At 43.9% G+C, this 12,699-nt stretch overlaps 1 protein-coding gene across 8 annotated transcripts in view; it reads left to right on the top strand.

Moving 5' to 3' along the window:
* The window catches only part of MYO1H (myosin IH), a 57,655-nt gene that overhangs the window by 23,292 nt on the left and 21,664 nt on the right, over window positions 1-12,699 (top strand). For 4 of the 8 annotated variants that reach the window (XR_012631257.1, XM_074886749.1, XM_074886750.1 and 1 more), the window contains exon 8: window positions 11,736-11,894. Coding sequence is in view for 5 of the 8 variants with exons in the window: in XM_074886749.1 (XP_074742850.1) it covers window positions 11,736-11,894 (159 nt within the window). In the remaining 3 variants the exon portion in view is untranslated. Of the gene's footprint in view, window positions 1-6,369; window positions 6,400-10,426; window positions 10,628-11,735; window positions 11,895-12,699 lie in introns of those variants that run through there. The other 4 variants (XM_074886755.1, XM_074886754.1, XM_074886753.1 and 1 more) reach the window with 3 other exon arrangements.

Consider the following 12,699-nt stretch of genomic DNA (forward strand, 5'->3'; position numbering starts at 1 on the left):
CTTTGTAGCAATATGGAGGAAGTGAGGGTAAGTTCAGAGCTCTTTGAAAGGTGTTATGCTAATGTGTGCTTTAAAATGAGGATTTCTGGCTAAATGAGGAGAGAGAAGTGTCTTGGCAAACTGGTACCTGACTTGCATCATGTAGGTAGCAATGATTTTCTTCTTTCTCAAAGGAAGAGTGGTAGAACTGTTTCTGGGGTGTTTTGGAGAGAATGGTGTGACCGAAGGAGGAGGGAAGGAGTTGCCTTTCACCTGCTTGGAGAAGAGAGGGATTTTTTTTTTTCTGATCAGTGGAGAAGGGGGCTTGCAGCATGCACAGCAGAATGCTTGGTAACTTGAATATGACTGCTTGAGGACCTTGATCTTTATCTAAAAACCAAAAACAGAATAACTGCCCTTTGGTGACCCTGATGCACACAGAATGCTGGAGATCCCCACCACCACTTTTGTACTTGCTATGGAGTAAAAATGCTCTAAGAGGAATCACTGTGCTGCTTCCTTTTCCTCCTTCTCTGCTCCCATTGCTGTAACAAGTCAGCCACAGAGCGCTCACCTTTTCTCTCACTTGGTTTCAGAGCTGCGGGCACTGATGGAAGTTCCTCACAGGTGCTGTGACCAGACCCTACCCTCAGAAATTGCTTTTGTGTGCTGTAAAGTATCGTGAGGGGTAGTAAAGGGATGTCTTCTGAAAATAAGACCCTATCTTTCCTTCACATACACTTCTGTGTTAAATCTCTCCAGCCTGTTTGCTGCTTAATGCTGCAGGTGGCTGCAAAGCAAATCTGTTAACCCCTCTGTGAGAGTGTGGGCTGGTGGCGTGCGAGAGGCTCTCCTGGGACTTCAGGTGGTAGTTTCCAAATGAAGCAATTATGTGGCCTATTGGTAATGTCTTTGTGCTTGACTTTTGAATTTAAATGCTTGTTAGCAAAGCGTGCAAGGGAGTCCAGGAAAACTAAAACAACAAGGAAGGTCTGATAAAGATGTTTTCCGGATCAATTTGAAGGCTCGCTGTTTATTCCCAAGCACGTTCCCTGCTCCATTGTGGCTGCCTCTCCAGGCTCTGTTGAAATACTACACTTGCCAGTAAATTTGCAGCTGGGTAATGAGTCTGTGCTTGCAGCCTCCCCAGATGCACCCTCCGAGTTCCTCCTACCTGCGTGCAAAACTGCAGCCTTGGCATCTGATGCTACTTCAAGCCTGACAGACCAGGCCCAGAGCAAGTGCATGTTCTAAATTAACGTGAACATTTGGGTGACCTTTGCTGTAATCCATGTGAATCAGACCTTGAGTTGCAGCCTCTGCAAGTTACTGTTACCAAAGCAGCCCCTGACTTTTTGGGGGGCCTCTTGTGCAGAGATAAAGACTGGCTTTTGCTATGGGAACTTGAGTTGTAATCTTGTTTTGGACAGCAGTTTGTTGTCCCAGGCGACGTTCGTCTTGTCTGCTTTTGGTTTTGACAGTGGCTTGTCACCTCCCTTGAGAGGAGTGATGACACAGGCCAGCTTCTCCTTGCTTTCTGATGCCTCAAGGATTTTATCATCAGGGTTTATGTTGGAACGCTTCTATGGGAGATGTGATACTAATACTTACTTTATCTGTGGCCTTCTGGCTGTGTTCAGGAGTGGGTGTTTGGGCGCAGTTTTCCTCTAGTTCTCTCTTCTGACTGTCTTTAAGACTTCTAAATACCATCCTGGTGAGTTCACTTGTGTTTCAATAAAACTTAGTGCTGTGCTAAGAGGTCATGAATTTTTGCTTTTTTTTTTTTTTTTTTAACCCGTCTGGAACTGTAGTGTAAGAATGCAGATTTGTGATAGTGAAAACCCAAGCGTTCAAAATGTGAAAGATTGGTTTTCTAGATTTCTGTGCAGCTGGTGTGGATGTGAAACCTGGCTGGAGGGCTGGACCTCCTGCCCGCAACACCATGCAGCTGGGAGAGGTTGCTCTGCCTCCCTTTCTTATGCCAAATAATGACATGCTTGCTCTGAGCAGCCTGAGTCCTGGTTGAGACCAAACAAGCAATAATTATAAATACAGAGGGACTGCAACCTAATCCAGGCAGAGGAAATATCTGTTACATCTTCCCTGTAGCTTGGTTAGGGTGGGTTGGTTGGGTTTTTAAAAATTTTCTGGAGGTGGCCCTGTCCTGCTCTGTGTTCTCTGTAGTTACCGGAGCAAAATCAAGGTCTGAGATGTGCTGTGTCCAACACAGATGGTAGCAAAGTGTCTCTGTTCATCTGCAGGACTTTTGAATACATGAGCTTACTGTTGTTTAATGCTACTCTCCCTGTGACATATGGACTGTCAGATACTCAAGGACTGTCCTTCTCCTTCCTAGAAGTTGAATAAATCTGCTCTCCCTTATTTTAAGAAGCTTTAACTCTGAATGTTAACTTTCCAGCTGGAAATCCTGTGCTCGGTTAGCTAGGGAGTATGTTTTATGGAGCTTGTTAGCAATTTGTGCTTTCTAATAAGATGTCCTATTCTGCAATTAATAAAGATTCAGGATTCATTAAGGAGCTGCCTCTGGTCCAGCAGCAGCCGTAAATCTAAGCATGTCAGTGCTGAAGAAAACTGGCATTTTTATCTAAAAAGCAATGACTGAGAGAGAAAGCAGTTAAGTGTCTGTGTTCTGGCCTGACGGGATGTGTAGCTGGATTTTACATGGTCTTAAATTTCCCGAGTGAGGTGCGATTGCTGTTGCTTTCCTTGTTCATCAAGCTAGCAGGCCTGGGGTGCAGGGGCTGATAAAGCAAAACTATCTTTCCGAGCAGTTGTTAATGGGTTTGTCAATTAAAAGGTTATAAAGAAGCATTTTATGCTTTAGGTCAGGTGCCTGAATGCCTTGGTGCCTGCTGATAGCGCTGTAACCTGGGAGCACTGGTGCAAACTGGAATCCTGGAGGTGAACTGGGAATTTTAGGGCGAGGAGGGCTGTTTTTACTAACCTGATCCAGAAGAGCAGGCTCACTGGCACTAACACAAAATTTGAGCTGCTCATGTTAACCTGACAGGCAATTGTTTTATTAAAGCTGACGTGCTGAATGGGACTCTTTTAATGATATTCTTTACCTGTCTCATTGTGTTAAAGTGGGGAGAGGGGAAGGGGGGGAAGAGGAGCGAGCAGGGCGAGCGATGGCAGGTGGAACTGAACATCAGCACCGGTTTCATGCCTTGAACCGCCCGGCGCGGCTGATGTAGACCCCGCGTAACAAGAAAGAGTTGCTAAGAACAAATCTCTATTGTTCCCCGTCATCTTTAAATGAGTGTCAAAGTAGGCAGGGGGGCTTTGACCGTTAACCGCACAATTTAGCCTGCCTGTTGTGTCCGGCAGCCCCCACCGCCTTGGAGTTTCTCGGATGAGAAAAGGCGGCCTCAGCCCCTTATAAATGGGCCAACTCTTCTCCTTTGTGTGCAGACTGCCCAGTGTGAAATCTGCAGTGACGTTAAATGTTTTCTAATGAATAATTACTGAAAGGAAATGTAGGAATATATGTGTAATGGATTGTAGCGCATTAAAATGTTTTATTTTGGGCACAAAAATGTTGTCCTTCACCAGCGCTGCGATTGTTTCAGGAAGCCTTTTGTGGGGGTTTGATTCTCAATGGATTATCTGTGAGCGCTCGCATTTCAAATAGAAATCAAAAGGGTCCTTTGGCAAACTAATGTTTTTCAAAATGGCAGCCATGAAGCCCATTTAGTATTTAAAGTTTGGGTTTTAAAGAAATGTTTGAACTCTGGAGATTTTCTCACTTTTTTTCTTTCTTTTGATTTATGAAAGTGAAGTGGTTCACCTCGACCTCTCCTCTATTGAGAAAGACAGACAGTCACCCTTTAACAAGTCTATAGCAGACTATGCCCTGGAGACAGACAAGAGGCCTTAAGAACTGTTGGCATTTCCCTGGGCTGTTGATTAACCTTAAAACCCTCTTATTCTGTATTCTTTTGAAAAGAAATTAGGTTACAATGTGTAAATTTTTCTGCAGTATAATTGTATTTATGAATTCTGTTGCCTTGAAAAGTGTGTACAGTAGGGCAAGACAGCCCAAGTTCCTCGTTACAGACCCAAGACATCATTTTTCCACGGTGGTGCCGCTGCTTTTCCAAGCACAGTCAATACATAGCGTTTCAGTTTCATTACAAATGGGGAGGAGGTTTCCAGGGGCCAGTCTCGCTGAAATATCTAAAAATCATCTTGTCTTCTTGTTGACTTTGCTGCAGTCCGATGGCCATAACTTGGTCACTTGGTGGAGATCTGGTCTGCTTTAATCTGGTTTATGCGCAGTTTTCATTTATCTGCAAATTACCCTGAACAGATTAATTTTTATGAGCCACGCCAAAGTTTCCACAGGAGGAGGAAAGTATTTCCCTGTCGCCCTGGGCTCGCTCTTACTGTTGGGCGGTGATGTATTGCTCCAAGTCCTATTGCCAAGCATATACCTCTTTGATGGTCTGAGTTCTCTTTGGGGATGAAGGGATGGGGTCCTGGCTCCTCCTGGAGCAGACACCACGCAGGCAGCTGCCTGTAGCCCCCTTCCAGCAGCCCTACGGTATGCTGTGATCTTGACCTTGAGGCCACTGCCAGAGCTGAAGGAAGAGACGTGATTGCCGGGGCCTGTCCGTGCTCTCCTGCTGACCTTGCCAGGCAGGCTCTTGCAGAACATCTTTCTTAACCACTTTTTATGGTCAAGCACTGTCACTGCTTTTTTGGCCGACTTCTCTTGAGAGCCTTAGGTGGAGCAGAGCCCAAGGGGTTTCCTTGTAATCCTTGCCGTGCTGCTGTCCAGTTTTCAGGCCTTTTAATGAGCAAATTCCTGTTGCGCACAAGGGGTGCAGGGCTGGGTCAAGGAGCGCTGCCTCTTGCAGTAAATGAGTATTTCCAAAACAGAGCTCTGATGTTTCTAAAGGAATCTGTACTAGCAGCGTTGCTCCAGGTTCATCTGTCCTGCACAAACCTGAGACTCTCATGCTTATTTTAAATCTCATGCCTATTTTAAATCGGATGGCTCCAGAGATACCTGCTTACTGTGCTACATTTCTGTGGCACAAATTCTATTTGTTTACATCTCAGGGGTGTAACAACAGAAGAACAGGCAAAAAGGTCAAATCTTTGGTATCGCAGCAGATTTCCTAGGATGCCAGCTGGAGACAGAGCCAGACAGACTGAACTGTGCTTAGGATCGCTGCGTCCGGCGTTAGATAAGGCTCTGAGTTTCAGAGGGGGTGGGAATGGGCTGTTTTGTTGCAGAGATCGTAACATGTGTGCTCTTGTGTATCTTTCCATTATCAAAACCTGATTCTGTTAGGAAATAGATGGTTCTAAATAAACTGTCTGATAAACAGATGTTTCTTTCCACTTTCCTATGGAAGTATACTTTACTGAGGGTTTTTTTTTTTTATTAAGTTTTGAATGTTCTTGTTCAGAATCAGCATTTATTAGCTGAGGATAAGTCAGAAGTGCCTTTGCCTGACTCGGCTCCCTGGATCATACTCTTTGCCTGTCTTCTTCAGTGACTCTGAGCCGCGAGGTAAGAGATCTAATTTCTAAATGTTGCTGTAAGACCAGGTGAAGGGCTCTTCCACTTCCGTAGACCCTGATCTCGCTACGAGTCCCTTTAGGAGGACACCTTCGTTACTCAGTGAGGTTGGACTTGGGAGTGAAGCTTCTTAAAATAGGGAGATCTTTACAGGATTGAAAGCATCATCTGGAGGATGGTTGACCAGAACTGAGAGGTCACTTGCTGCTGCTCGCGGACCACCAGCTACTCAAACGGAGGGGTTTTATTTTGTTGACAGTTGTTTATGCAGAGAAGCAATCATGAGAAAATATTGGTTGTTGTCTTTGGCAGCTGGGCAGAGGGGGAGAAGGAGCTGGCATCCTTTGAGAGTCGGCAGCAATCGGAGTCCAACCTGAGAAGTCATTTTTGGGGGGAGAAACTGGCTGTTGCATATGGGGGGAAAAAAAAAAGGGGATAAACCGTGAAAACTTCAAACTGCAGATTAAAATGGGTTTTGCAGTGACCTCTAGTGGGGAGCCAAGCCGGGAGGTGAGGATTCAGTTCAAGGGTGGTAGATTTTTGTGCCTGGATTTGCTCAAATTGCCCATCAGAAAGGTTAGAGGCCATTACTTGTCTTCAGTCTTTTAGTGAGATCTTAAAATCTCATCAAGCGGTGCTGTCGGCATAAACCTCGCCGCGGCCGGAGCGCTGACAGCGTGTTAGATAATTCATTAAAGGTGGAGGATGTTAGCATCCCTGCCCAAGGAGGGAGGCGAGCAAACAGCCCGACACATGATACTTGGTGTCAGTGGGCCTTAACTTCAGCCCTGTTAACTCTTTATGGAAGAAGCGCGGGGTGGAGAAGGATTGACGGGAGATGGCACGCTGCGGCTGGGGGCGTGCAGGTAACGGAGGAGACGTGTGTGAAATAAAAACATTTCTGGATTTGTAGGGTGGTGGTAAGGAAATCCAGCATCTCTGGCAGGTTGGGATGGTTTTAGAGGGGGGTTGGATGGAAGATCCCTGAGAAGATTTTTTTTTTTTTTTTCCCCTGCTCTTCTCATGGGATTTGGTGGCCTTATGGGTGGACTCAACACATCTGGAGTCGGGTGGCTTGCGTGGCACTTTGCTATAGCTAAGGGTGCTCGCCTGACTGCGTGGGTAAAAGGCTACTTGAAAGATATGCTGCGTGGGGCTCTTGCCTCGTGTTTGTATTTGCATGTAGCATGGTTGGTTTGTGTTTTCTAGTGCTTCCAAAACAGCAGTGGCATCATAACTGATCCTCCTCTTCCCCTGTACATTAATCTCTTATGTTCTGTGGTGTTAAACCAAAGAAACAGCGACAGTTAACTTTGGAGCCTGTTGAAAAATCAAGTTCTGAGCCTCTGGCAAAGATAAGTAATAATTTTGCAAAGCTTCTTTTTTTTTTTTAAAAAAAAAAAGATGTTTTTCTATCTGTTCCTTGCCAAGTCTTGTTTGTTTGTTATAAACTGGTACAAACTTTGTCAAAGAACTAGTCTGTTGCTTCTGACCTTATTTTAGCCCTTTTTCAAGAGCTGCGTATCTCATGAATTTGTGTTGTGATCTGACAAAGTTCCTTGTAGTTTCAGTGTTGAGAGACAAATCCCTGTGGGAAAAGAAGAAAACCCTAATTGTAGTGAGGGAGAGATTTTCTGATAGAGCTTGCATCTCAGTAGGCAAGAAAGAAATCTCCTGACTCTTAAGTGTTGAGGAAAGGAAAATAATCCTTTAAAAAGAGCAGTGTCTTGCTGGGGTAATGTGCACTGATGAGTCCGGGGAGGGGGTATCTCTTACTGTTGGTGATGCCAGGTAAGCACAAAACTTTGAGTAAACTTCCAGAAACGGGGTGGGGGGCAGGCCAGTAAATGGTACTGTGATAATAAAAGCAACAGCAAAATACTGTGAAAATCTGAACACAAAGTAGCCCAGAAAAGAGTTCGGGATTTTTGTCTAACAGGGAACAGTGTCACTTACCAATTAACATACGAGTGAGAGAATTAGGTTAAGGAAACCTGATCAGGTGGATGGCCACTGTGGTTTCAGGCTTATTCTTTCACGCTTCCTGGCTTGGAGAGAATGTAAAAGTCGCTTGTCCAGCTTGTCCTGAGTTCTTTCTCAGAAGGGCAAACCCACCTTAAGTTGTTTATAGTCCATCTTTCTTGTAAAATGACAAACCCTAACCTTGTCAGGCAGCCACTGTCCTATGACCAAATTGGAGTGGAAAAAATTAGTATCAACTGGGGGGAAAAATAAGGGGAAATGGTTCAGACTGTGATATGGTTTGAGTTCTGTACTGCTTTAGGTCAATCTTAATTTAAAGTTTTCAGTTTAAATTCTTTGTTTGGCCTGGTCCAGGGTATCTGTAGAAGAAGGTGGGTTCAGGGCATTATTATTTTGATTAATACTGCATGTGTATTTTGAAAATGAAGCTGTTCATGTGTTCTCTTTGCTTGTAGTAATTCTGCCAAAAAACCTGCTTTACCCTCAGGAGAAAAGATCAGATGATTCCTTACTCAGACTGTCAGAAATAACCTGAAATAACTGACAGCTGAAAGAAAACAACAGTCGAGAAAGACAGGAGGCTTCATATGCCATAACCCCTAAAAGAGGTGGTACGGGATACTCCAGACGAGACTGGCACGTTAACGTGGGGCAGCCGGACACCGTGGGTGTGTGCACGTGATGTGGTAGAAATGTCTGGATAGGTCTAATTCAGGATGGAGTAGCTCTGGTGTGTTGATACTGGTCTGGTACTGGAGGCTGCTGACTGAGCAGTTGCCACATGTGCCAGGGGTAGGTATCTTGATGGCTTGCTAGAGAAGCACTGACTGTGCGCAGAGCAGAGGGTCTGTCAGGAGTTCCTGCAGGCAGGCCAAAGCCTCTGCTTTAAAAATGGATTTGCAATTAAATTCAAAGACATGTCTTACCTGGTAAGACATGCTTAAGTTTGAGAACTCATTCAACAGCCCTGGCTTCATAGGTTTGATTGCTTTTAATTCTCTGTCACTGGATACTGAATTATTACAGCCTGAACATGCTTCATTTGAGAGATGCACATCTTTACTGGTCTGCCGTGCTGGTAAATTCCTTCTGTTCCTGACGCGGAGCTAACGAACAGCTGCTCTGCTAAGCCTGATAAACACTCCTACAGCTTGGTCAGGTCTTAAGAAGGTTCTGTGCCCTCCCAGCCTGGGCAGGTCAGCCCTGCTGGTAGGGGCTGGGCTCCATGCTCGGCCGCCCTTGTAGTGAGATCAAGAAAGGATGATTAAGACAGAATTTTCCCTGCTAAATGATGAAGAAGGTATTGAGGCAAAAGAAATATCTGTCTCTAAACTTTGGCATTTTATTTATGAAATGTATGCTTGTGTTTGTTAGGTAATAATATTAACCTCACAGCAAAGTGTGTGGAATAGATAAAGTGTTTTTTAGAGGAAAAAACCACCTGTCTTTTGGTAATGAAAACCCTGCAGATTGCACTGCCAAATAATATTGAATACTACTTGGATGGGATAGACAGTTAACAAAAATGATTACTCTGGTAATTTGTACTATAGCTGCCCATTTGTCTCATTTGCCATACAGTGAAGTTGCAAGATTGCTAAAAACATTTGCAGAATAGATTTTTTTTTTTTTTTTAATTTGGATATTACCATGGCAACTATGCTCAATACAAAACCAGGTACGACTGAATGTTTTGTCATCTGTATTAGTCCAGAACAGAGAGACTGAAATGATTACTATTATCCCACTTAATACTGCACTCTGAAAAGCCATTCTGTCAAGTCTTCCAATGATTTTGCAAAGCTGTAATAATCTTTCTGAGAGATGTCACGACTACTGGGGTGACTAGTGGTGTGGGAACACCAGCACTAGCAAGTATTGAACAGGCCACTTGGTTTAGAGGCAAGTGTTCAGAATGAAAGTTGTAATGACCGTGACTAGTAGTGTGAATATCTCTTAGATTCTTGAAGTTTGTAGAATCAAATTAAATGTTTAATAGGACAATGAATAGGAGATTATTTTTAAACTCTTTCCTCCCTCCCCCATGTTCTTCCCTACATAAGTAGTGGGGGCTGCACAGGTATCAGTTTGAGAAGCTAAGTCTTCCTTTATATTGTCTTCCAAACCAACAGAACCTGAGCTAAGGACAAGCATAACGAATGGACAAAATATGTCATGTGTGGAGGAGGGAAAAAAAAAAAAGGGGCTATTAATGTTAAAAGGGAAAAATGTAGGTATCTTTCTGATACGTCCTCAGAAGGAGGAAGTGATCGCAGTCACGCCATGGCTGAGGGAGAATGAGGAATGCTGCCTCTTCAACCTGGAGCTGGTAACACAGTCACCTGGAGGCAGTGGACGTAAAAGGCAAAAAAGTAATTACTTGTATCTGAAGTTAGTGCAGGTATGATTTATTTTTAAAGTATGATAGGATTTAAATAGTATGCTTTCAGAATATCTTCCTTTCTAGAGTATTGTGGTGATGTTACTGCTGGATATAAATCTCAAAGCTCAGATCTCTTTCAGTGCGATAAACAGATGAATGTAAAGAACAGGCTGTGCTAAAAGTGAGACTAACATTAAAATTCCTGTTTGAGCTGACTGTTCTGAGCTTCACTCAGTCATGAAGAATATTGTGCTTTGCTCTTCATCGTAGTGAAACCCTGCTTCTAAATCCAGCAAGCCTTAGTGTCCAAAGTGCTTTCGTCTTCCACCAGTGCTGTGCAGGCTCATCCCAAAAGCCTAACCCCAGAGTCAGGGTTTGCCAAAGCTTAGCAGAAACACTTTACATTGTGCCCATTTACAATTTGTAAAGCTTCTGCTTTAAAAAAAGAAAAAAGGAGGGGGGGGGGGAAGTGATGTGGCACTGCATAAACAGGCCATCACCCTCCTTTTAATGCTTGTTCACAATTTTACACACAATCACACAATCTTCTTGAGCAGTGGAGCAGCAAAACGTAAAAAGCCAATGTCGTGAAGGGCAGGATGAGAATAGCAAAGGTGCTGGGTTTGTGTGCACGTCCCTGAGCCCGAGGAGCTGCTCTGTGTGTTCAGCTGACGGCTGCTCAGCCAAATTTCTCTCCCTTAATTTGCAAAGCCTGGGAACCCTAAAAGGTAAGCTGCTCAAAATGTATTAACTTCATTTCAGTCATAAGGGAAGTATTTTATCCGTTAGGGTAGGAATTTTTCTCTGAACTGTGTAATCCTGGTGTCTTTAAAAAGCAAACAAAAAAAGAAACCCTGAAAACACCATGACGCACTTATTACTATAGAAAAAAGAATATCCTGTTTGTCTATTTGCTAGCTTGAAATTATCAGCTCGATTTAATTGACTAAAAAGCATACAATTTATTCTTACAGCCTGGGAAACAAGCACTTGATCCTCAGCAGTGACTATTTTCAGTATAAGGTCAACTTCCACCATAAAGAATGGGCAGTGGAGTGTGCAAGAGTTACGTTTTGTCAGTGACAACCTTTTCGTATCTTTCAGCCTCTTAAGAAAGAGGAGGTGGGGTGTGTGCTAGTAAAGGTTTACCGGTTCTCCAAATTGCTTTTTGATTAGTTTTATCAGCTGGGTGGCCTCGCCGCTCCCTGCCCAGGTCTCTCGCTGGCGTGTGGAGACATCTGCTGCCCAACCCTGAAAGTTGACTTTGATCTGCTCGTGGAAGGCAACAGGAATAATGAAGCAGTGTTGTGCAGAGTAGTGCTCTAGGATTAATCTTTTTTTTTCCCTAAAGGTCAAGTCAAATGCAGCCTTTTCTGGAGATTCTCCATTTCCACAGCTTTATCTGTATAAAGTAGTTGCAGGTGGTGTTAAAAACTATTTGTCTGGCATCTTCCAGCGTTAACTTCCAACTTTGTGCTTGTAACTGCTTTGTCTAGATTGAGTGGAGTGTCCCAGATGGTAACGGCACATTCGGAGCTGGGTCTGTCTCAAACAACTGTTATCTTAGTGAGGGCTGCCTGGAAACCGTGGTCTTCCTCTCAGATCATGGGAATGAGTCTCAGACATCTTGACTGTAAAGAAGCTGGAAGGCAGACTCTCACGGTGTGAAATTGTCATCTTTGGGAAAGGTGTTAATAACAGTTTGGAGGATAATCTTTTAGCGTTATCACTGTGCAAGGTCGATTTGGCCCTGGGGTGTGGGGAAGGACTTAGCTGACCCTTAGGGTCCCGATCTGCTCTCTCCTAATTCTGTACCATACAACTTTTGTGTTGTAGAAAGAAGAAGTGGAAGATAACACTGATGAAAACATGGAAGGGGCTCTGATAGCCCGGGACAGAGTCGGGGTGCAGGACTTTGTGCTTCTGGACTCCCACACCAGTGAGACTGCTTTCCTGAACAACCTTCGTAAGCGATACCAGGAGAACCTCATCTATGTAAGTGCTGGTCATGTGCATTCTTGTAGCCTCTGGCAGGTGAAATGTCTCCAAGTGTGTGTGTGGGGGGTGTGTGTGTGTGTGTATATATATATATATATATAAAGAAAAAAAATGTACATCTAGATGGGATGCAAACTAGAACTGCAGGGCGGGAGGCACTATCAATACAGGGAATGCTTTCCCAGCTTTGGTTTTGTTGTGCTCTGAGACACATTGCTACATGTTAGTAGTACTCAGCGGAGTGATCACCCAGGAGTAGTCTGACTACTTTAGCTAATGAAAATACAGTCTCAGCCTGCTGAGTTGCCTTGCAAAGATCCAAACCATATTCAGTAAATAGCATTTCACTCTCCTGTTCCCTTACTACCTTTGAAGGCAAGGCAGCGCTGAGCATGGTATCTGACTTGTATGAGAAGTGCTGGGTACTCCACGGTGCAAACTAAGATGACTTCACAGCCATGTCTGTGTTCTCAGAAGCCCCAGGGTTATACATGGGCTTACAGGAGTGGCAAGTAGTATCTAAACATGTCCTTTGTCAAATGAGGATTGATATTTGTATAACACTAATGGAAATAATTAAAAAGAAGGTAGAACCAGGGAATTTGGATGTGCTGAAAATGTATACAAATAAGGGAAAATGTAATGTGTCCTGAAACGTGTTATTTGATCACCTTTCACAGTCAAGAAGGAATTTTCTGTTGCACAGCTGTCTATGGAACAGACATCCTACTTGGCTTTCCTTCACAGCATTAGTTATTGGTCATTTGCAAAGACTTTTGTGAAGCAGCGTTGGGATAGTAAA

The sequence above is a fragment of the Strix uralensis genome, chromosome 17, assembly GCF_047716275.1.
Source record: "Strix uralensis isolate ZFMK-TIS-50842 chromosome 17, bStrUra1, whole genome shotgun sequence".
NCBI classification, from domain to species: Eukaryota; Metazoa; Chordata; class Aves; order Strigiformes; family Strigidae; genus Strix; species Strix uralensis.